The 26,229-nt window shown below is 39.2% G+C and overlaps 1 protein-coding gene across 9 annotated transcripts in view; it reads right to left on the bottom strand.

Moving 5' to 3' along the window:
- LOC145416998 (sex-lethal homolog) overlaps positions 1-26,229 on the bottom strand; it is a 124,105-nt gene that overhangs the window by 82,638 nt on the left and 15,238 nt on the right. For 5 of the 9 annotated variants that reach the window (XR_013900378.1, XR_013900377.1, XM_080285843.1 and 2 more), the window contains exons 2-6: positions 20,145-20,336; positions 18,840-19,018; positions 16,270-16,383; positions 12,558-12,718; positions 11,172-11,254 (exon numbers count right to left, since the gene is read on the bottom strand). Coding sequence is in view for 6 of the 9 variants with exons in the window: in XM_080285843.1 (XP_080141969.1) it covers positions 11,172-11,254; positions 12,558-12,718; positions 16,270-16,383; positions 18,840-19,018; positions 20,145-20,306 (699 nt within the window). In the remaining 3 variants the exon portion in view is untranslated. The remainder of the gene's footprint in view (positions 1-11,171; positions 11,255-12,557; positions 12,719-16,269; positions 16,384-18,839; positions 19,019-20,144; positions 20,337-26,229) is intronic. The other 4 variants (XR_013900379.1, XM_080285846.1, XM_080285848.1 and 1 more) reach the window with 2 other exon arrangements.

The raw sequence follows: 26,229 nt of genomic DNA, 5'->3' as shown, positions 1-26,229 counted from the left end.
CACAAATCACCAGTCTGCTTTTTACCACCACACAGTAAACAAGCTCTCTTGCTGTTGTGTTGCTCTGATGGACGGTAATTTCTACACTCCAAAATGCCTAAAGAACAAACTAAACGTAAGCGTGTCATGCTTACCTTGAAACAGAAGCTGGACATATGCAATAGACTTGAAAATGGCGAACATTATAAAACACTGATGACTGAATATAATGTAGGAAATTCAGTGATTTATGATATCAAGACCCAAGAATCCATGCCCAATGAAGTTTTCATGAAAAGTGAAAAAAATTAAGTCCATTGAAAAAATGGCATACTCTTCATCGTATGAGTGGTTTTGCTTAGCAAGATCTAAGGAAGCACATTATTTCTGGTCCTCTTATACAAGAAAATGCAAGCGAGTTTCACAGTAAAATGAATATAGAAGTCGAGTATGATTTCAGTATTGGATGGTTAAATCGTCTCAAAGACAGACATGGAATTAGTAAACCAGACACCTTGGGAGAGCAAATCAGCAAACAGCAAACGCCGGTGCGTTTTTCTTCCTAACCTAACCAACTGACTCTAACTTGCACCACATTAATTCATGTTAGAACTTATTTGCATTGGCAGCGTTGAAAAACAAAATGTTAATGGGAATGAATGTTTACTTTGTTAAAAGAAAAAGAAAATAATATGCTTGCACTTTGTACATCATTTATTTTATTTTGTGCAAAACAGCTGATTGGCTGGTGAGGGGTGGAATGGTGGCGGCCAAGTTAGGAAGAACAGTCGGGGCCGAGACCATAAACAATGCTCATGTGGGGGCACAGGTGTTGTGATAATTCTACAGTGCAGTCATAACATCAGTTCACCAATAAATTTTAGCATCAGTTCACCAATAAATGTTCAAGATTTTATTTCTTTATTTTTCCATTTTCATGAGTTCAGTACATACAACGAATACTTTGGTAGTTAACAGAATGGTGCAAAACAGCTGACTGGTGGGCGAGGGGTGGAAAGGTGGCGGTCAGTTGGGGCCGGGACTGTACACAAAGCTCACGTGGGGAAACAGGTGTCGTGATAATTCTACAATGCAGTCGTAGCATAACATCGGTTCACTAATAAATATTCAAGATTTTCAGTTCACCAATAAATGTTCAAGGTTTTCTTTATTTTTCCATTCCTATGACTACAGTACATGCACCGAATAATCTGATAGTTAACAGAAGAGTTGTGAATTTTGCAGTACTGCTAGGTATTGCATGCACGTGCATTATGACCATGGTGTGTATTTACGAGGCAATTTCTCAGGTGGACTCTCTTAGTGTGGCCCTTGATGTGAGTGTTGAGTACCTGAATTGTATTTACTGCTATAAGAATTATAGCCTTTGTATAGACTTGAATATCAGAAATACGGGAAAAATCTGTAACCGGGAAGGTTAACCCTTTAACCGCGAGTGTCATCCCAGAATGACATTGCAAAAACTGGACCAAACCGCGGGTGTCATTCTCGAATGTTTGTGAATATTTTGAATACTGCGCGTTTTTTCCGTGCGCCAATTGTTTCAAGGGAGAGTAGCTATTAAGTTCTTTCACTCCAGCCAACCCCCACCTCCCTCCTCCCACCCCCCCGGCCCCCCACCCCACCCCTGACCAAACACGCATCAGTATCTGTCCAGCTGTGTGAGTGACAACACCGCTGATGTGGCAGTGAAGTGCGGGCAATTACAGTGCTTTTTACCTGCCTCAGTGAACACAGAGTGGGTGTTTATCGTATGTGCAGTGTTCATATATGATTATAGTATTATTATCAGAATGAGGTTGGCATTTGTTAATGGTGAGTGAGCGAAAAATAGTGATTACAACACCGCTGATGTGGAAGTGAAGTGTGGGCAATTAAAGTGCCTTTTACCTGCCTCAGTGAACACAGAGTGGGTGTTTATCGTATGTGCAGTGTTGATATATGTTTATAGTATTATTATCAGAATGAGGTTGGCATTTGGTAATGGTGTGTGAGCGAAAAATAGTGATTTTAGATCGCTCACTTCTAATGACACTGCCCATCCAGTGATAGTCAACGAAATCATGAAACCTACATCATTGCAAAGCCGAAGGTTAGTACTTCCTAATGGTACCTTATTTTTCGCTCTAGATTTATTCTGTGCAGAGTTATAAAGGTTTAAAGTTTGTTTACATTTTGGCTGGAACCCCCGCGGGAGAGGCCAGTCGGGCAAAACAATGCCCGCGGTTAAAGGGTTAATTCCCCATGCCTCCCGGTTAACTGGGATTGTACTGTATTACTTTCCTTCACTGAGTAATTGCAATTTCAAGATTTTTTTTTTTTTGCCTGGGTGGGAGAATATGCTCTGTATCCCACACCAAGTGTGTTGGGTCTCAAGGGTCAGTCTTTTTACATCTTATTGTAGTTTTCATCATTAAAAAAAAATAATAATAATAATAATAATGCTTTATAAAACGAAATAGCACAAGGATAGACAGACCAGAGTCATACAGTAAGAAATGGGTCATGACTGTTTTTGGACCATAAAAATAATAACTCTGGGAATTCTGCCTCATTAAACACTGTGTCACTTCTACAAACCCAAATATTTCACTAAAATTTAACCCTCGTAATCAGATGGCATATTCTATTGATTATGCTTCCTATCTCCAAATGATTTTAGTCAGGTCAGGCAAGACCTTTCAGACTGTGGGGAAGGGTTAGGTAGCTACACTCCTCTCATCCTCATGAATATGAGATGCAATTGTAAGGTCTTGCTGTCACACTCCCATGACTTATCTTCTCAATTAACTAACTGTTCAAGCTGTAAGTGTAATTCTTATATTCAATGGCCTTTTTCTAGACACCATCATCCCAAACTCTTTTTCCCACCTACACATGGGGTGGCGCGGGTCGTGAGAACACGGAAAAACCTCACAGTGAGCTATTTGAAAAGCATGACCAACACAATGGGTCACACTCCAATGCAGTAACATCATCAAGAGGCAGCACAAATAAACAAATGATGTCTGAGTGCTTATAGGGTCACTAAACCATACCAGGTGGCCTATACATGCTTGACAAAGGCATGCAGCTCCTCTATGGTGCATCTGTTCTACCATGATGAAGATTCCTAACCCCTTTCTGCTCAGTTGATGGCCAAGTATAATCAAACCGGAATGTCAATATGACTGGTAACCAAGGAAGCTTATTCCTACCTCCTAACAATGGCTCATCAAAGTTTTTACAACTAAAGCTTATTATTCATGTTGTGGGAATGGTCCAGTTCCATCTGGTGGAAACAAGTTGGGCATAATAAACACCAAGACGAATGTTCCTACATCATAACTACGGCTCATCACATTTCCTGCAACCACAACTTAATATTCAAGTTGTGGCGGAGACCCAGTTGTGTCAGGTAGGAACAAACAGACAATATACATGTCACACCAGCAATTCAAAATAATTAGCATGAATACCAATACCATAAACAATTTACAAATAACCTTCACAATATCAACAGCTGCCTAGGCAGCTGAAAACAGCTTAATAATAATAAACACTAGGAAATACAAACATTATAAATAAAAAATGTATAATACATACTACATTATCATCCTAAAAAAACACACAACAAAAATAATAATATTTCATAATAATAAATTTAAGAATTCCCTGTCATTTCATCCTATAAATATTACACAACAAAAATATTAAAATCAATAATTCAGATGAAAATCAAATATTCTCTGTAATATCCTATAAAAATTACACAACAAAAATGGCAAAAAATGTTAATACCGGTAATAAAAATAATAACTTCGAAGTATTCCATGTAATATCATCCTATTAAAACTCCATGACAAAAATAATGTGCACAATTATAATAATAATAATAATAATAATAATAATAATAATAAAAATTTGATAAAAAATACTGAAATTCAAAGTAATGTACTTCCTGCAATATTAAACTATAAAAAATCACAACAAAAATGCTATAATCAATGTATTAAAAAAATAATAATAAGGATGGATGGATGGATTACCAATAATAATAATAATGATAAATCCAAAACATTCCCTGTAATAAAAAAGAGTGATGAAGAAGATAAGGAATACATCCATCTGTATAACTGTAAGGAAATATAATAAACAATATAAACATTAAATGCAAACAACGATAGAGGCATGTCAATAAACACATTAATAAACAATATCAATAAAAAACAATATAAAAAACAAACCTTGGATGTCTCAGGACCTCTTGCTTCTGATGAGAAAGGCATAAAAATCAAATATAACCAATATATAACCATTAAACAACCATATAGCATACTGTAAACAACTGCATCACATACTCTATACTGCATCTAATTAAAAAGTCCTCAATATAAGTCATCTGGTCTGGCATACTTGTTATTCAAGCCCACACAGTGCCAATGATACAACAGCAGAGTAAAACCAGCTGCTCAAATGCCCCACTTCTTCCGTATCCCCTAAAAGCAGGATTGTGGGTTGCAAAAGGCAACTTCATCCTGCAGTCCACCAGGTTCATATTTAGATGAGTCTGGGGCCCCAACAACGATTACAGCTACCATTAAAACTCAGCACTTTTCACGCTGACTTTGGCCAGATTCCATCTTTTTGCAACTTATTTCATGTGCTGATACTTATTCATGTAGTGCAATGGCAAAAGACAACAGTACAGCGCTACATCCTCTCCATAACACTTATTTCATAACTCGCGCCATATTCTAGAGATTTTATTGTTACAACTCAGCTTTTAATACGGATAGATATCAATTATAGGCAAAGTGAGAACAAAAGCAACATAATTTGCTACTTCTGCCCAATTTATATTACCAATCGTAATGATATTGCAGAACACATCCTGACTTATACTGAGGACTGCCTGTACTTTGTTGTCAGTGTTTATAACGAAGATAATTAACGTAAGATGAAAAAATATGTAAAAACATACGTACTCACGAATACTAAGGTCTTGGAATAACAAACTTGCTTTAGAATTACAATAATCAACGTAAAATGAAAAAATATAAAAATAAAAATATGAAAGAATAATGAGATCTGGGGAAAAACCTAGTTTAGAATGAAAAATATGATGAAAAAATATAAAAATATACCGTAATTATGTTGAAAAACAATTTTTTAAAATGGGGCGGCCAAATAGGTATTTACTGTGTCAATACTGTACCAAAAACCTATAGTATTATCATAACAAAAACTTAGCCATCATGACTGAAGACATCCTCATCAAATTAATGCTTGCAGCTCTGGAGAAATCATATTCTAAGTGGCTTTGGATATTTTGTAGCACCTCTTCCTCAACAATTTATGAGGGGTCCCAATTATACAAGCAGTTAAGTTTATGAAAATCTGCTAGTACAACGATGTACATAACCTACAGGGAAAAGGGGATTTGGTGTATAACCACTACCAGCTTACACTTATCATGCTACTTGCGGCAGTTGTAAACAAGTATAAAGGTGGGTTATATCTAAAACACACAAATGAAAGTAACATACGACCTCTAATAATGCAAATCTGCCATTATGGAAATACAGTATAAAGGTCCCTCAAAAATATCAGTAAAAAATCTTGAACTCTAGCTAGTGACTGTGTACAACTTCTATGATAAAACATCGGTGCAGTAACCTTGAATAATAAGAACATTGACCATGCACTATAAATTTGTATGACAGCATAATTCATAAGAGCTGAACTCTCATAATTATCTTACCTAACTTCTTACATCAGCAAGTAAATTCGTCACATACAGTGAACCAAATTTTTCTAACCCCATATCCGTCAGCTCATAACAAAAATCAGTCACAAAAACCCTTTTCACACTCATTGCACTGAGTGTGAAAACTCATGAGTATATATGCTCCCTCATCATTAAACTCTAAAGTTTTTATCACTTTCTAACAATGCAGGCCTACCTCCATTGTACCTACAGCCAACTCATTTTTCTAACAGTACAAATATGACTTTCCTCTCAGTCATATCGAGCTCCCATACCAAACGCTACTGCGTCTGCTATTTTTTACTTTTCCATAAGTAAATGCTTTTGTTTTCTTAGCACTTTTACTGCAAGAAAGAGAATTTTCTGGGTGTTTAGGCATCATAATGCAGTTAGTTTGGAACCACGGAGTTCTGGGACGAAATGAGGAGCAAGGGGGGGGGGGGATGATTCTACACACAATATGTCAACAATATGGCTGAGGCACACAGGTACTGTATTGGGCATGGGTCGTGTAGGTTCGCATCAGTCACAGATCTCTAGAAAGCAAGTGACAACAGCACAATGCACAGGTTGTAAACAAACACAACCATTGGAAATCAAATACACTCAATCCCCTGCTATCGCGCCTAATTGGTCACAGCAAACGCGCGTGATAGCTGAATACGTGATAGCTGAACTGAACAATCAATGGCAAAAATTTCTAATTGGTTTTTCAGTGGCCCATTTTTCTAACTTTTAACCACTTTATGCCTACGATTTCCTGCCAATCTCTCCTCCAACATGAAATAAAGCATTATTATATTAATAATAACAGTATAATGAATAAATAAACAACATAAAAGGCCACCAAACTTTTATATGGATTACGGCTTGGGTGGTTTGATGGGTTCCGAGGCTTGGGAGTGGCTTAGTTGCCGCCAGATCTCTTTGGCTGTGGTATCACATGGTACCTTATATCAGGAATGGCAAAGGAACATTTAAGTGGAACAAAACTTGGACGTTATCACAAACGTTCCTCACACAGTCGTCAGCCCCGTCTCAGTTGTAAACATGTGATTACTTTATCGACATCACAGTTTTTTCGGCATAAGAAATATTAACTCTTTATACGGGTTTCTAAACGATTGATATTTATTCTAAAATACAACATTAATAAGTATTAAGTGTTAGGCTAAATTTCAATGCTGTAGTACAATATATTCTTTCGAGCCGAATGTGTTTTGGTCACTGTTTTGCCCGTCATGTCCTCGGCAGGAATCCGTTCAGATGCATTCCAAATGCCCATGCTATAATCGGGAATTTTACCACGTTATCGTTCCGATTAACCATCGTATCCTCTGCAAACCTCGTATGAAGTGCCGTGTGAATAAGTTTCACTTAGCCTGTCTTCAAACTCGACGCGTGATAGCGGTCTTGGGGTGCATGATAGCATGTATGGTTGTGCATTTCATGTGTGCGTGATAGCAGATAAGCGTGATAGCTGAAGGCGCGATAGCAGGGGGTTGAGTGTACCTAAATGTACCCATTTTTTCTCCTGCACAACTGAATGATATTATTGTGTTCTTAAATAATAAAAAGACATTAACTGTCAACATCACAGTAAGATCATTACTTTCCTTTGTCTTAATTCATGACTTTACTGCACTGTATACAATACAGTGTCCCAGCTACCTGGGGCTGAACTGCCCTTATATCACTTCACCACCACCAGGGATAGCTCACTGTCTCACCAAAGCCTGAGAAAATGCAATGGTGAAAGTTACAGTGGTGTTTTTAAACTTTCCTTATGTACGTTTCATTACTGATTCTCAGTTTCTTGACTGATACTCATAACACCAAATTTTTGATATTTGTAAGACTGAAATGCCCATAACTGTCACCCTCGTAACACTTAACTATGGTAATATAAACGCTCATACAAGGGGACTTCACTGTATTATGCATATTCCTTCTTATTACTCATCTTGTATGTTGCTGATGCACAGTCTGTCAAAAGTCTATCCATCTATCTATTGCCAGACACCTTAATCCCATATGGGGTGGCCACAACAAATTGCCTCCATGTCATCCTGTCCCCTGCCATTTTATTGCACTGCTCCCAGCTCACACCTCCCTCTCTCATATACCTCTCCACTCCACCCCTTCATCTCATCCTTGGCCTCCCCCTGCCCCTCCCCCCCCCTCCACCTCATTCACATACACTCTCCTTGTCAGTCTCTCACTCTCCATCCTCTCCACATGGACAAACCACCTCAGTGTATTTCTCCTAACACTTCCTATCCCATCCACATCCTGTCAAAAGTAAAGCTATATAACTATAGGCAAGATAATGTTAAGCAGCAGAAAAACTCAATTGCTATGGAAGAAGTGCTACATACCCTCCTCCGCCACACAAATTAGGGCCCTCAAACCAGCCAACAAATAACTGGACTATCACTGAGACATAATGATCAGTTTACAGTGAAATCTTAAACTCGTCTGAGATACTGGTGTACTGACTTACGATTGATTAGTTTTCCTTTGACTGTGTTTTCTCTTTCCTTGGTTTGCGGAGTTTACTGCACCCCATTCTTAGGCGGAAATGAAAAAGAGAACAAGATGATGATGATGATGAAGATAAACTAAACAAACAGAAATGCTTCTGTTTACAAGTGTGTATTTCAACATTTTCTGGCAAATGGGAAAATGGACATCATTTTTAACAACCTCATGCATGAAGTCCATCCTTTTGCTATCAAACACTTTCACGATTTTCTAAACCATTTTGTAACTAATAATTACGTAAAAAAAAAAAAAAGCAGAGTATAATATTCAATATTACCTGCGCAAAATTATGAAAATCTTTATAACCAATACGGTTAGGAATAGATAATTTGAAACTGAGATTTCCACATCTTAATTAAAACAGTTCTGCAATGAGCGAAGAGATAGTAAATATGGTATTTATCTATCTACAGTATCAACATCCAGAAGATGCACAAAAATGTATCATTCAGTCTGCAGTCAGGTTACCCTTCTTGCTAACTCACACCATCCCTCATCTTTTTCCTCTCCAAATCAACCTGTCTCCTTTCCCCACTCCATCTCACACACAAAATCTCCTCATCAATCTCTCTCCCTCTCTCTTACAAATGGCCAAACCATCTCAGGGTACTTCTAATACTTTCCAGCACATCCACATCAATACTACAATGTTACCAGACTTCCTCATTTGCCTGTCTGTCTCTCCAAGTATGGATAACCCACTTCTGCTCCTCTCTCTTGACTTAAGTCCTTCCAACAATATCTAAGTTTCACCTTCATATGTTACAGTGCAGACCATAAAACTGTCTTACAATGACTTATTTACTTCCATACACACTTCCCTAATTCTTGTGACCATCCTCGGTTCACCTACAACTTTCCTTCCATGCTACCTTTCTTGCACTTCATCCCGGAAACTCTATCCTTACTCCCTCTCCTTCTCTCCCCCCTCGAACTCACCCAAATACACTTTCCGAGTCAGTCTTCCATTCCCCCATTCACTCATGGCCCAACTCCATTAGACTGATGCTGAACTACCACATAACAATAAGCAGTGACTTCAAACATTTCTCCATGCATACCTCATCCTCCGACAATTACTTTCAGTCCTGAACCTCAGCAACATGCTTTCTTAGCAAAGAAAATTACAAATTTTCATCTGTATAGTTGCACTTCCAACTTCAAATTCACTCACATTTAACCTCTTCACCATCCTATACACAGTGAATGCGTTAAATTATAAGAAGTGGAAGAATTAAAATAGGTATAAAAAAAAAAAAAAATGGATGTGAGTGTTTTGCAAGCCTAACTAGAAGGCCAAAACATTACCTAAGCCAATAAACAAAGCCATAACAAATAATAATTATGTGTAATATGTTAAGTTATGCTTCAATAACTAAATCTGCAAAAATTACACCCAAATGTATATCTTATTTCCAAATCTGGAGATGACAGGGCCCCAAAGCTGAAACCCTGAGTACTATCGATATATGTTTAATCATCGTATTCTAGGTGGCACAGGGGGCTTCATGGTAAGTAACACCTCATCTTTGGTGATGCAATTTGAATACTACATCTTCACAGTTTTCCTGTATGGCATTTTTATCTGTCTAATATGATGGATATTGAGGTGAAACTATTATGACATCCCCACAGCCACTCAGAATACAATGCTTTGTGATAGAATCTTCCCTCTGTATTTTGGACATAATATAAAACTATGATACTGATGAGGAGTTGCCATGTACCTAAACCTTTTTAAACCATGAATCTGGGCAATATCCTTTGTTCTTTACTCTTGCTTCTATCAGACGACATTACTCAGCTTAGGAGAGGTCATTCGTAAAGAAGGGATTTGTTAAGTCTATATCTAACCCCTCCTGTCTTAAAAAAAATATATATAAAAAATAAAAAAAACTATCTTAACCTGAATAAAACAATCAGGAGCTGGCATGGGTAAAATGAAGGACATTCCCAGGCTCAATGGATTAGTATTAACATGATACATTATCTCACAGGAGACTCATTTTCTTCACAACTCATTAGTGTGTGTGTGGAAAAGCAAACTGGAATTTAGATTAATCCTGGAATGGATATATATACTTTTTCATCAACAATGAACCAATTCCAATTTAATGCACATTTAGTCAGCTGCAATCTATTACTCAACACTATTACAAGAAACCTTGAAGCAACAGATATGATGCATTACTCATCATTAGCATATAAACCTTTTATTCAAGAACTTACCGGTAATACACACTACATTCAAATATACCATGCAGACATTATGCTTCCTCCACAACTATAATACGGCAACAGCTGGTTTCTGCTGCATCAATGCTATACAATTTTTTAAAAAATCCTCATTATATGTTGGCTTTAATTTACAGTATTTTATTTATTTATTCAAATATTTTCATTACTACTCTTTGCAATTACCTTCATAGCAAACTTCAACGAGGTTCCCATTTAAATTCCACTGCCACTAATAAAAGCTTTAGGTCTTTCATCAACTTCCCTTGGTGGTGGAGAGGGATGCCTTTGTACTGTGGCACTAATAAAACTGTGGCTCCACTGCCTGTAATAAAGATGTCCCTCAGCTTCTTCACTGTCCCAAAGGGAGAATGGTGGAATGCAGATGGACAAGTTTATAACCTGGGGCCACACTAACAACCAGTGTGCCCCAATTTACATCACAGTGCTAGTGCTATATATATATATATATAAAAAAAAAAAAAAAAAAAAAAAAAAAAAAAAAACTTATTCTGTATTAAGGAACATACATCAACATATAATGAGGACTCACTGTAATAGCAGCCACCTTGTCTTTCAATAACAGAAGAAAACAAACCTGCACAGCTTAATGATATTAATTAAAAAATACAAGATGACTTACCATGTTATTGTAGTTGCCGCGCCCTTGGTAACTGCCACCGCCAGCACTGCCCCCACGGTTGTTATAGTTGCCACGGCCCCGCCCTGACAAACAACACAAACCATCAGCCAAAACTGCATCCCATGGCCATCATAATACATTCATGTATGGCCACTATGAACTGATGCAACATTGTTCACAGATTAAACTACAATACTAATACAGTATACTGACACTATGAGAACAATACAAAGAGAACATCTTTTGTATATAAGCATTTACTGAGAAGAAAGAGGGATCCCTTCACACTGTGCCATGAATATGTATACCCCTCACTGCTCTCCCTATCCCCTACAAGAAGGATGGTGGATTGCATTAAAAGGGCAGCTTCAAACTGCGATCCACTGAATTCATGTTACAGATGAGGAACACATCATCATCATCATCACCTTCATCACCTTCATCATTAGGAGTTAAGATGTCACTGTACTACCAAGATTAACAACTAATGATTCAAGAAAAGAAAGTTGAAACAAACTAACAAACCATATCATACTCGACTGGTTCACAACATTACATTAGGCAACATGACATATAAAAACCACAGACCATGCTTGCAGATGTACATGTTTTCACTTGGTAAGTCCATGTGCCACTTGAACCATTTCCCTCCTCCTCACACTACTCAAAGCCATTTCCCCGCTCTATCCTGACAGTTTCTGTGCAGGATCTCATTCCATGTCTTCCTCATCTGCCTCTGGGGATTCCTCCCTCCATATTCATGCCTGTTACCCTCCTCAACCAGTCACCTTCCTCTTTCTCTCCATAAATCCAAACCATCTAACTTCCTGGTTCACAGTGCTTCTCTAATATCTCTTACACCAGAACTCTCTCACGCTATGCTATTCTCAATTCTGTTATTCAATGATATCCTACTCATCCATCTAAACATTCCCACTTCTGTACATTCATATCTTACATTTCTAAATCCATCATCCATATCCAACAAAATATTATCATCGTTCAGGCACCTAAGATACATCAGAAAGAAACCTCCCAAAAGAACTTTGTGATGTATAATAAGAGAGTAGGAGCAGGTACCTCACCTTTGATACTATTTATGCCACCATGGTACATGGCATAGTAAGCAGCCTTCACCTTGTTGTGCTCCTCCACCATCTTGGCAACCAGCAGTTCCGTCCCATCCTCTAATTCACACACCACCTTCATTCATATATCTTGCCCCCAATCCCTCTATCTCAATATCACACTCTCCCTCCCCCTTCGATCTTGCATCCCACACCTAGTGTGGCTAATATTGGCTGCAGCCTAAAATAATCAGGTGGTAACAAGTACTCCAAAAAAAACTGCTAAAGGAGGAAAGAAGAGCCTGAGCTGACATCCCACCTCTAGTATTATTCATGCCTGCATGGTATCCAGCGTAGTAAGCAGCCTTCATCTTGCCATGCTCCTCTGCCACCTTGACAACCAGCGGCTCCGTCCCCCCCTCAGGCACCACACCGTTCATACCTGTGATCGCTGCCTCCGCCTGACACTTTTTGTCAAACCTGGAGGTAACATTCAGTAAAATCAACATTCTTGTGACCCCTGGTTCATCTGGATATAAGGCTGGTGGACTGCAAGCTAAAGGTGCTCTTCTCTCATGGTCTACCATCCACCTTTTGAGGGACATCTGTATTATTAGACAGTTTTTATAGTGCCACCAAGAGAAGGTCTCTCTCTCTCTCTCTCTCTTTCTACCAGCAGGAATATCAATTGCATATCACTAACGGAAACCGCTTATAGAAAATAGCCTACACATGTTCATCCCTCTGATCACTGCTTTAAACCTATAATTAAAAATTATCAAATTCAATCAAGAATACAGTGGTTTTTCTTTAAACTCCTAAAAACGTCTAATCCCTTCAGTTCAGCTATGCCCAAGCGAAGTCAACCTGAAAGGTCAATTTGATTATACAGTAAAACCTCGCTATAACATGTTAATTGCAGCCCAACCCATTCCGAAAAAGGCTAAATTCCAATAAAAGTGACATCTGGTCGTCCCCCTGCTAACCCAGACTTTTTCTGTATCAGACATTTAGTCCAGATCGCACCAACAGTTTTTAAAACTGTTTCCACTACCACTGCAATACTGTACTGTACTGTATTATACATTCACTACAATAATCATATGGTATAATATATATATTAATACTGTACTCAACACTGATAAACATGTCTATTATTAGCCTCACTGTGGTGAACATAGCTGAAGTGGTCAGGCAGTCTGGACTGCTTCCAACTTTATCGAACTTTTTCCGATATATAAAAATTTAGTCTGGTAGCTCAGCAATGCTGAAAAAAGCGAATTCCAGTCTATTGAAGTCCGTTATATCAAGGTTTTACTGTAATTCATTCACGCCAATTTAGGGAGAGATTTTTGTCTATATGCTGCCTATTTCTGGCAGATTAATGCCACATTATGACAATACTACAACTATGCTTTTTCACAGCATTTCTTTGTAACCAGCATCACCTTCTACTGCTGATCTATTGTTAAAACTTATCATTCATCACAGAGAAATGGCAATTTCACACCTAGTTAAAACAAACAGAGTATAGTATCCATGAAGATGCCACCTATCCATCCTTCCATCCATCCATCCATCATCCAATTCTATGCCGCCCCATGTGCAGCATAGCAGCCCGGGGCTAAGCAAGTTGGTCCTGACATTTAAGATGAGAGTGACCAGCCTCACTCATCTGTGAGTGGCATTACATGAGCAATAAACCCCAACCACCCCATGGATATAAACCTACACCAGCTCAATCTGACTGGAGCGCCTTAACAAACCAAATACCTGTATTCATGATATTCTGTGATACAACTAACAGTACAATCCCTATCAAAACAAAACCTGTCCACTAGATTTTCAGAAAACAAAACAAAAAATCCACCTGATTATTACATACTGGCCTCTGACTGGCTGCAACTTGTGGGGTGCCATTCTGTGCATCATAAGTTCAAAAATGTTACTGTATAGTGAGATATCCTTAGCTTCAAAATTTAAGGAATTAAAAAAAAAAACTGACTCCAATAAATCAAAAGCAACACTTGGTACAGAATATGCACTCATTCATCAGCAATTATATAATAATGTCACCATATGTGAAATAATCTTACATGTGGATTACTGAGCTGCAGAAAAATAATTACAATAAATCCTTCCTGTAAAATGTCTTTTCTGACATAGATTTTGGCCATTAAGTCCATAGTAAACTACAGGAAATCACTACCGGTATAATAACTTCAGGTTTTAAGTCTCTCTCTCTCTCTCTCCAGATTATTTTATTCACTTTAGGAGAGACTTTTCATGATGGAGGGCTTACTCTGCCTTAAAGAACATCTTAAATCCTAAAATCTAGAGGGTCTTTGATAAAATCATCTGAAAACAGTAGAAAAAAAGTCACATTAGAAGTTAAAAGTTCCTCAGCTACCTATAAAAATTAATATATAGTTTCCTCCACTGTACAGTACCAGTTGTATGGAAAAAAATGTGTGGCAATCAGCAAGACATCCCTGACCTATAACTGACTCTATACTGTATCACTCTGATTATGGTACATTCTTATCACAGCAAGACTGTTCTAACCTCGTGAGCATACATAATCCTTGTCTACTCTGTTGTTAGTCAAGTGCAGTCAGACTGGAGAGTTCATCTGACTGGTAACCAAGAAAACTAACTGTAACTTCATAAATAGGCTCCTCAGACTTCATGCAACCACAACTTAGTATTCAAGTTACGGGAGTGATCAAGTTATGTCATATAAAACAACTACAGTGCAGCCTCGTTAGACGATGCCTTGGTATGTGATAAATCATTACAATGATATAATTAAAAAGTTATATTTTGTCTCGGTACTGGTATGTTAAAAAATTAACTGCAACTGCCAACTTCACTACAGTGACACATTCGACAGCTGCCTATGAGAATCTCATGTGGATGCAGTAACACACACAAACTTCGTTGCTCACTGTTTAAACTGGCTGAGATCAATGCCTTTCATTCTATACTGCGCATGAAAGGTCGCTGAAACACCTTCGTTATCACCAAATAACAGTGCAAGTGCGTAACAAATAGTGCAGTGTGCAATATTACACGAAGTGATACTTTTTTAAGCAAAAAACTGGAAATTGTGACTTGGAAATCATGTCAACCTTATGTAACCACCATCCCCTTTCTAGGCCTCTACAAACTGACTGAGCGAAGATGCCTGCCCAGTGTTTACACTGGCTGTGATCATTGTCTTTCTTTTATTTTGTGTATGAAAGACGACTGGAACACTATTGTTATTGCCAAATAAGAGTGCAAGTGCTTAAGAAATAGTGCAATGTGCAATATTAAATGAAGTGATATTTTTTATGCGTGAAATACTGATATCTGTGACTTGGAAATCATGTCAACCTTACGTAATCATCATCCCCATAACAGGCCTTTACACAGCTGACTGAACCAAGATCCCCTCCCAGTAGCTATTTACATTGGTTGAGATCAATGCCTTTAGTTTCATTTTGTGCCAGAAGGGCCACTGTAATACCACTGCTATCACCAAACAGCAGTGCAAGTACTTAACAAATTGTGCAGTGTGTGACACTCAGTGAAGCGTTACCGTATCTTTTTGAATGAAGTGGTCATCCAGGTCCTCCAACTATCCTCCATCCTTGGGGGGGGGGGAGGCTTGGTGACAACTCGTACCAGCATGTGACAAACTTCAGGTGGGTGACAGAAGTTTTTAAGGTGATTTTAGGCTTCGCAATTGAGGTCACCCTCCCTAACCCCACTGAACCCAAGTTTTAACAACCTTGTCATGCGATAATTCATTAGGCAACAGGTCTTCACTTGACGCAAGCCTATCGCATGCTGAGGCTGCACTGTACTGTAGTAGCCAAGGAGAGTCATTCCTACGTCACAACTAAGGCTCATCCAATTTCCTGCAATCACAACTTCATATTCAGGTTGTGGCAGTGGCACAGTTCCATCAAGTGAAAAAAAAATAACAACAGGCACAATAATTATGGTATGCTACACAATATTAATAAAGCTTTTTATGAACATACCTGACAAAGCCAACGCCTCGTGGAAGCCCCGTCACTTTATCCTTTAGTAGGTTCTTCTGAACAATTTGTCCGTACACAGAAAATAACTCCTCAAGCTGATCTAATGTGTACGATCTGAAAAAGTATTAGCACAGTTACCAAATCAATCAATCAAGAGTTGGTAACTTCTGGGATTATACAGGCCATACCCTTATCACAGAGAGAGAGAGGGGGAAAAAAAAAAATCAAGTCAAACCAAGTTTCTCCTCCTGCCCCTTCAATATAAATGTGTACATGGAAAAGTACAAATAAAATTACAAAATCAATCAAGAGTTGAAAGCCGAGGTTATCAAGGCCTTACTTTGTATAAGGAAAAAATATATAATCCAATGACAGCATGCTTCCGCTTGGTCTTTGCAACCAAATGATGTATTTTAATCGTCCCTCTTGCTGCCTTTAGATAATGACAGTACAGTATAATCAGTTCAGGGAAATAATTCAGGCTGCAGACTTCTTAACCTTTTCACCAAAAAGAGGAAAATCATTTGGAGGAAGCAAGAACAAACCAAAAACCACATCGCTGAACTGAAAAGGATAAGTTATCCCAACACTGAGGCTGGTACAGCTGTTTTCTATGGACTGGGTGCCAAACAAAGTGCCAAAACAGGCCAATTACTTCCTAACAGTCACTGGGAACTATTGACAGAAAATAAATCTAAGATGTATGACTGTACGAGTTTCAGCTTCAACTTTAATTCTGTTTACCTGTGGCTGAGCTTCTTGAGAGTGATGATTACTTGGCTAGTTACTATGCTGGCAGCCACATTTTGCTCGTTATATAGTTACCACATTCATATGAAAACATTAACAACAATTAACTCACAGGTTCTGGCATGGGAAGTATCCTAGTACGAAATCATATACAGTACTGTATAGATATATACAGTAATACCTCGATATACGATACCCCTAGATAACCCTGGCTTAACAATGAGGGTAGAAATTGCACCATACCCCACCTAACGATGGCCAAACCCCGGTTTAACGATGAGTTTTTATTTTTTCTTACTAATTCTGATGATATATTAGACTAAAATTGTGTGTTTAGGTTGATTTATAAACTGTTTTTAGACTCCACTTAACGTGTTTTAGCCATCGGTGGATTGAACATTGTCATTTTGGGGTACAGTTTGCTAAGCTTCATTTTTTCCACACTTATATTTGATGATATTCAGATACGATTTGTTGGTTTTAGTGAGTTATTTATAGGTGTTAGGTTAGCTTCCTTGACAGCTGTTAGGCCATTTAGATTGCCTTGAAACCTGTTTTGGGGCTCATCTGGGTGGGCTTTGAACTTAGTTTGGGGGGAAACCAAGGCTGGTAAATGGTCCACATTGAAATACATGTTAAAAGTACCCTGATATACGATACCCCGCCTAACAATGGGGTTTTCCCTAACCAATTAGATCATTAAACCGGGGTATGCCTGTATATGTATGTATGTATATTTTATATATATATATATATATATATATAAAAGATAAACCAGCTCAATTCATCATCATCATCAACCAAATTATATTTCGGATACCTTTATGTGAAGCTACAGAACGTGGTGAAAATTTTTGGCATATCTGATACAGCCAGGATTCTAGAGGCTTGAATGATGAGTGAATGGAAGAATGGCCCATTGGACTGGGCAAAGTTGGGCTGTCTGGACAATGCTACTTCTCACCCTGCCCTAGGGTGGTAAAGGAGGTCCAGATGATGATGATGATGATGAACTATGAAATGAGGTGAGACAGGATCCACAAACAAACCACAGAAGAGATAAATATGTGCATGAAAGTAACATAACCAACATCAGCTGAGAGATATACCATGCATATTATATCATCCTGTCCTCCAACATTCACCACACTCCTCACCTGCTTCTCAACAACTCCATGTCCACAACTGTTTCTTGATTTTTCATTTTCATGCGACACTAAGGTTTCTTATGAGTTAAAAATACACGCTGCTACTCCTCACCCTGCCCTGGTGTAGGAAAGGAGATCCGGATATTGATAATGATGATGATGACGATGATGATAAAAATACATGCCAAATATCCAACTACTCTTGGAATACTGTGCATGCTCAGGCTTTATGTGCTTGATATCCCTGCTATGGGACACGTGCATAACTCAAGGATCCTCTTGTGCTGCACAGTGAATTACTCAGCTGCATGATCGCCATGGCTGCATCTTACAGCTTCTGGTGGCTACTCTACAGGAGCATACACTCTCTTTTTCCTTCTGTCTCATGCAATCCATCACACATGCACAAACCAGACTCCTATTCTCCTGAACAACCACCTTAACATTTGGTCTCAGTTACTAACATACTGTCTCATACACATAGCCCACCTTACCATTTGGTCTCAATTAACTCATGCATCCTCTCATGCACTCACCTTCACACACGGTTCAAGTTAACCCACATATATCCACTTTTCCATCATCAAGCATCTACACAATCTTCCTTTCTATCCAGACACTATCCAGAGCATGACAGGGTAATTATCAAGAGCATGCCCATATAAAACAAACCTTGGAATATTCTGGATGTAGAGGTTTGTCTCCTTGATGTCCTCACCAGGGGGCCTTGCATACGACACCTTGATCCTCTTGTGCTGCACAGGCAAGTTATTCAGCTGCAGGATGGCCTTGGCTGCATCTTCAGGTTTCTGGTACTCTACAAACCCGAAGCCGAAGGAGTAACCAGTCTGCTGGGAGGAGTAAGTGTAAGGGGAAGATAAAAATAAATGGAACACAAACATAATACGAGGAATGGCATGCAAAAACAGAAACAATTAAACAAAATGGACTGGAGAAACAATAATAACTAAACATCATCAATATAAAAATAGTAATGGGTTGATCAAACTGAATGTATAAAAACAATAATACAAGCACCATGCAAAAACACTAGTAACTAAATAAAAATTTGATTACAAAAACAAGGTTTACCAAAAAAATGGGTTCCAAAATATTGCAAAAGGTAAAAATAAATCTACTGCAAAAAATATATATACAGTATATAAATGGCATGCAAAAAAAGAAAGTAAAACTGGTTGCAAACATTATAAAAAAAAAAAAAAATACATTGAAAAAACAATATCACCATCAATATCATTAAGTTCTTACTGTTTTTGCTAGCATTTATACTGCTACATGTGAGGAAAATAAAGTCATGAAGTGCACTGCGGAGCTGAACGGTTAGGAAATGGAGAACGTGTGTGCTTTTATTTATCTATAATGTGTGAGGAGCAAAAGATGAAAGTTTAGAGAATGAAATGCATGAAAGAGTACAGCAGAGCAGAAGGGTTGCTGGCACACTAACGGCAGTGACAGACAACAGGCAGATAAGCATGGAAGTAAAGAAGTTGCTGCATGACAGTACTGTGATCTCCATTCTAATGTTTGGAAGTGAAGCTTGGGCTCTGTTGGAAGGATATAAGTCACAAGTGACAGCAGTGGACATGAGTTATTTGAGAGGAGCATGTGGAGTTACACTGAGTGACAGGGCTGACAAATGAGAAAGTTAATGAGCGATGAAGCACTGACGTGGAGGAGCTGGCAAGCCCTGAAATGTTTTGACCACGTGAAGAGAATGGAGGATGAGAGACTGATATGGAGGGTGTATGTAAGCAGTGGAGGAACTGGGTGGCAAGGTATACGAGTATGAGTGTTGGTGCTGTGAATGAAGGGAGACACCCTGATGGGGGAGAACAGGGTGTTATGGAGGCAATTTAACTTTGGCCATCCCATCTGAGATTAAGGTGTACAGTATAGCTATGGATAGGTATAGCAAAGAAAGGAAAGCCAGGATTTAGTTTAGCTAGAAATGTATACCTTCAGGTCCTTCATAATGCGACAATTTTTAATGGGTCCAACAACGACGAATATTTTGTAGAACTCTTGGTCTGTGAGTGTCTGCGGGAGGTAATTGATGATGAGGTTGGTGCGCGTTTCGCCCTCCGGCAGCGCAGAGCTCGTGGTAGATTCAAAACTCATCTTGGCTAGTTCTTACTTAGCAACCCTAACCTGAAATAAAACAGACATGGGGTTACAAATATAGTAAAGGGATACAAGTGTATATCAGATTATCACTAGAATATGATGCCTGTCATGAGGTGCTATAGAAAAGATTGAGTTGTGGCACTGCCTTTTTCTCCCTTTGTGAAATCTATCTATCTATCTATTGCCAGATGCCACAATCCCGTAAGGGGTGGCAATTTGACTCTGAGTTATTTGTTTTATGAGGAGGGGCACTAATCCTCCACCAACCCACTTGTTGACACATAGGGAGCACGTATGGTTTGGTTATATGGTTACCACCCAGCATAGTAAATGGTTTCTTGGCTTACAGGAAACCATTTGGCTTGTCACTCAATGTAAAGCCACCTGTAAAGGAAAGAAAAGCAATAAGAAGTGACAGGAAAGATGGGAGAAATATGACGAGAGGAGGGCAGACACAGAAAAAGAATGATAAAGGCTAAGGAAGAAGTAGGCAGCTCCACATCAAGTGAGTGGATGATGGTCGCCACCACCTACCACAATAAACAGCAAAAATACAAAAACCTGGGTCAAGTTAAGGCTGTTGCTGATCAGCCAGACTCATCAACTGCTGGTAAACAAATGCCCTGCCGGGCTGTCCCGAGCAGTAAACCGCTTCTCACTCGTGTCTGACAGCATCTCACCACAGTAAGGCATAAGGATCAATGTAATTTGGTTCCTGGAGGGATGTTGCATTTGCATCTCTTAAGGCATGAGGAATAATGTGGTTTGGTTCCCGGAGAGATGCTGCACTTGCATCTCTCCACCCAGTTAACAAGGGCACCATAGCAGGCTCACTTCACCCTGTAATCTGGTTATATAGTTACAACCCATTGTAAGTGGGTTTCCTGGGTTACAGGAAACCATCTCCATTTGGCATGTCACTCAGCAGCAGCATCACCTGAACTTGAAAGATGGGAAATAAAAAATGACAAGAAGGAAAGGGGAGAAGTAAAATGAGAGGAGAGCAGACATAGAGACACAATGAGAAAGGGGAAATAAGTAGTAGGCGGCACTACATTGTGAGTGGATGATGGACACCACCAACTACCACTGGCCAAGTTAAAGGTGAAAAGAGTATGGTAAATATATAAATAAAATTAAAATTATACAATAGGTGCATGTTTCACCTATGGCAGCACAGAGCTCATGGTTGACACAATACCAGTACAGTACTATCTTGGCTATTCTCTTTTCACCTTAACTTGGCCCAGATCTGTGTCCTTTCTGCAGGTACTGGATGTATCTCAGTGAAATAAAAGTCAAAACAATGACTCTACAACCTTTACATAACACTACTACTTGACTAGCACCATATTCTAGTGCTAATCTACTGTTATAACTGTGTATTCAAGATGGAGCGGTGGCACTTTTAGGCCAAGTTAGAGTAAAAAAAAAAAAAAAGAGTTCAGTTATTACTTAGTAACACTAACTTGAAACAAATGGGCTACAATGTTAATCTCGTTACAGTGCAGCATTCAAGATGGAAGACGGCTATTTAGGTGAAGTTAAAGAGGACAGTGGACAACATTTCTGCAACATTCGCGGCCTTTCCTCTAACTTTCGCTCTGTTGAGCACCACCTCTCCTCCTCTAAACCTCACCTTCTTTTTCTAATGGAGACAGCTGTCTGAGGCAACTGACAGCAAACCCTTTCCTATATCCTCTTACTTTCTCTATACTCATTTCAAAGCCAAAGGTGGCTGTTGTGTATATATACGCAACAACTTATCTTGCTCTCGTGTTCCTGAACTCGATTCTTCTGAATTCTCTACACTCTGGCTTCAGCTTTCTTGTCATTCTCTGACTAAATATATCTGTGTTGTTTACTTATCCCCTAATTCTACTATCAAAAATTCTTCGACTATCTTACTTCTATGATGGAACACATTCTATCCATTTCTCCTTTCTCTGAAATCTCCATTCTAGGAGATTTCAATGTTCACCACCACCTTTGGCTCTCCTCTCCTTTCACAGATCCACCTGGTGAACAAGCCTACATCTTTTCTATCCTTAATGACCCAGAGCAGCTTGTACAGCACCCTACCCGTATCCCTGACCGCCTTGGAGAGAGCTCCAACATACTTGACCTCTTTCTCACAACTAATCCTTCTGCTTACTCTGTTAATCTTTTCTCTCCGTTGGGCTCCTCTGATCACAACCTTATTACCTTAACCTGTCCTATCACTCCGGTACAGCCTGTGGACCCTCCAGGGAAACGTTGTCTGTGGCATTTTGGAGCCGCAGACTGGGAGGCCCTCAGGCAGTAATTCTTTGATTTTCCCTGGAATGATTATTGCTTCCATGGCCGGGAGACATCTGAGTGTGCTTTGCGCATTACGGAGGTCATTCTCTCGGGCATGGAAGCATACATTCCTTTCTCATATCCTTTGACTAACGCAAGAAAGTCTTGGTTTAATCATGCTTGTTCTAATGCTGTCCGCAACAAGGAGAGGGCCTACAAAAGGTACCGGTGCCAACCCACCCCTGAATCACATCATCTTTATGTTTCTGGCCGGAATCGTGCCAAGTCTGTTCTTCGCTCTACTAAAAATAATTTCATCCATGCTAAATGCTCTCAACTCTCCAACTCGAATTCTTCCCACTCCTTCTGGCACCTTGCCAAAAATCTTTCTAACAACTTCACCTCATCATCCTTCCCTCCTCTTTTCTACTCTGATGGTTCTGTAGCTATTTCTTCTACTGATAAAGCAGATCTCTTTGCACAGACTTTCTCCTCCAATTCCACCTTAGACGATTCCAGTGCTGTTCCTCCATCATTTCCCCCCTCTGACTTCCTCATGGCTGACATTAAAATTTCTTCAGTTGATGTATTTTCAGCCATCACTGGCCTCAGTACTAACAAGGCATATGGGCCTGATGGGGTCCCTCATGTTGTTCTCAAGAACTGTGCTTCTGTGCTTACACCCTGCCTAGGCAAACTCTTTCGCCTTTGTCTGTCAACTTGTACCTTTCCTTCTTGCTGGAAGTTTGCTCTCATTCAGCCAGTCCCAAAGAAGGGTGACCACTCCCAACCCTCCAACTATCATCCAATTGCTTTAACGTCCTGTATTTCAAAAGTTTTCGAGTCAATTCTCAATAGAAAAATTTTAAGGCATCTTTCCTATCACAACCTTCTTTCCGATCGTCAGTAAGGGTTCCGTCAGGGACGCTCCACTGGCGATCTTCTCACCTACCTTTCAGACTCCTGGTCATCCTCCTTTCGGGACTTTGGCGAAAGCTTTGCCATTGCACTTGACATCTCAAAGGCTTTCGATCGAGTCTGGCATAAATCTTTAATTTCCAAACTGCCCTCCTACGGTTTCTATCCTTCTATCTGTGCCTTCACCGCTAGCTTCCTTTCTGGTCGTTCTATAGCCGCTGTTGTAGACAGCCATCGTTCTTCTCCTAGATCTATCAACAGTGGTGTTCCTCAGGGCTCTGTCCTATCACCAACTCTCTTCCTTTTATTCATCAATGATCTTCTAAGTTGTACATCTAACCCTGTCCACTCATACGCTGATGACTCCACCCTTCACCTTTCCATTCGGTTCCCGCAACGCCCATCTCAACAGTTACTTCAACAAACAAGGGATGAGGCTATGGCACACCTAATGTCTGACTTGGCTCGTATCTCTGACTGGGGTAAAAATAATATGGTTGTTTTTTATGCATCTAAGACTCAGTTCTTACACCTATCAACCCGACAAAATCTTCCACAGGTATACCCACTAATGTTTAATAATATTCAGCTTAATCCTGCATCATCCTTGAACATGCTTGGGGTTTCATTTACTCGGGACTTATCTTGGAAAGATCATATTACATCTCTTGTAAAATCTGCTTCCAAGAGATTGGGTGTGCTAAGCCGACTCGGCTCTTTCTTTACCCCTGCACAATTGTCAACTCTATACAGGGGTTTTATCCGCCCCTGTGTGGAGTACAACTCTCATGTGTGGGGAGGCTCCCCACATACAGCTCTTCTCAATAGGGTGGAGTCAAAGGCTTTTCATCTCATTAACTCTCCTCCTCTTACTGACTCCCTTCAACCTCTGTCTCTTCGCCGCGCTGTTGCATCTTTATCTCTTTTCTATCACTACTTTAATGGTCACTGCTCCTCTGAACTGTCTGCTTGCATTCCTCCACCTCTACGACGGGCGCGTAGCACCTGTCTGGCAGCAAACTCTCATCCCTTTTCTGTCCAACTCTCTAATGCAAGAGTTAACCGTTACTCCCAGTCTTTCATTTATGCAACAGGTCAGCTCTGGAACTGTCTCCCTCTGTCTGTATTTCCTGCTGCCTATGATCTCCATTCTTTCAAACGCAGTGTGTCCAGGCATCTCAAAATGATCGGATCTTGAATTTGGCTCTCTATTGTATTTTGTTTTTCTCTTGGAGGGAACTGTTACTGCGGGCTCATGGCCTTTGGTTCCTTCTTCCTCGCATAAAAAATATATATATATATATATATATATATATATATATACCATATATATATACACACACACACACACACAAATATGTATACAGTACTGTATATATATTTTTTCTGGGGGAGGGATGAGTCCGCTTGTTCTGTCGGTGCATTGCCCAAACAACAATTAGAAAGATTTCAACATGGATTCTGTGGCAAGGGAAGTTCTAGTTGACTGTCCAGTGTATCTGAGTTGTTGAGGCACATGTGGCAGATACAGAAAAGAATGTAAACTAGTTTGTTTACAAATGCTGTCCATGGCAAACAATACTTTTATTACTGCCTCATGCTCTAACAGAATATTTCATTTATGAAATGATACAGCAGCCCCTCTTTTACAATGAACTGGTATCCGATGGGCTGCTCATATGATGAATAATGAGGTAGAAAACTTTTATGATATACAATTGCAGTTTCACTTATACAATCATTATGATCCTGTCCAAACAATCACCAACACACAAGCTTAGTCATTTGTTTGTTCCAAGACAACGTCTGAACTCAGTCACTACTTGGTGTGTTAGTGTCAGTGACAGAACAATACTGTGGTGTTGGAGTTCAAGCAGCATGTGAATTGTAGTGAAGTATAAAAAACTCAGTTAAAGTGAGTTGGAAGCTTATTTTTAAACTTTCTTCTGGTGGTAAGCTGCAACTAAAGTGCAGTTAAGTGAAATAACTACCAGTTTAGGTGAGCTGGAAGCTGGTTTATAGACTGTGATAGATGAGTGACCTTTAGCCAAAATATGGATCCCAAATGAACCTATGTTTTATTGACAATATACAATACACTGTTATACAATGAATTTTTTAAAAACGTCCTCATCGTAAAACAAGGGCGTGCTGTATTAAGCTTATCTGAGTACTAATCACAGCAATAAAGTGTAAGCCAAACTTGTTATCCAATTCTCATCACAAGGAAATTCTTGCTTAATACTACATTGGTAATTTGGCTAACTGCTTTTTCTTAGCTTCTCATACATCCTTTTGTTTTCTTGGCCTCTATATTCTTTCTTCTTGTCATCTTTGTTACTCAGTATGCTTCAATCCTCCGCTTTTCCCCTAAGTGTATTTTACAAAACAATAGACTCTCACTATAACGGACTAATTGAGGGAAGCCTGATTTGATAAAGCCGGTAGACCATTTTATCTGATGGTCTCCCCCCCCCCCCAAGGTGGGATTTTAAGCACATGTTTGAAAATGAGTACAATAACATATTCTAGAATACAAATTACACGTATTTTGCTAAATCCAAACTACACCACAAACTACAGTGATCCCTTGGTTATGGCGCACTTGGTTGTAGTGGTTTTCATTTTCACTACAAGACGAATATCTGCACTCCTCCCATTATAGCTCATTTTTCAGCTAAAAAACTTCATTATTGTGCACCTGAGCTGTTTCTGCCAA

This window comes from Coenobita brevimanus, chromosome 108 (genome assembly GCF_032717465.1).
Source record: "Coenobita brevimanus isolate Jiangsu-jjx chromosome 108, ASM3271746v2, whole genome shotgun sequence".
Lineage (NCBI taxonomy): Eukaryota > Metazoa > Arthropoda > Malacostraca > Decapoda > Coenobitidae > Coenobita > Coenobita brevimanus.
The sequence above is the reverse complement of the archived record's forward strand: the minus strand, read 5'-3'. Positions and strand labels throughout refer to the sequence as shown.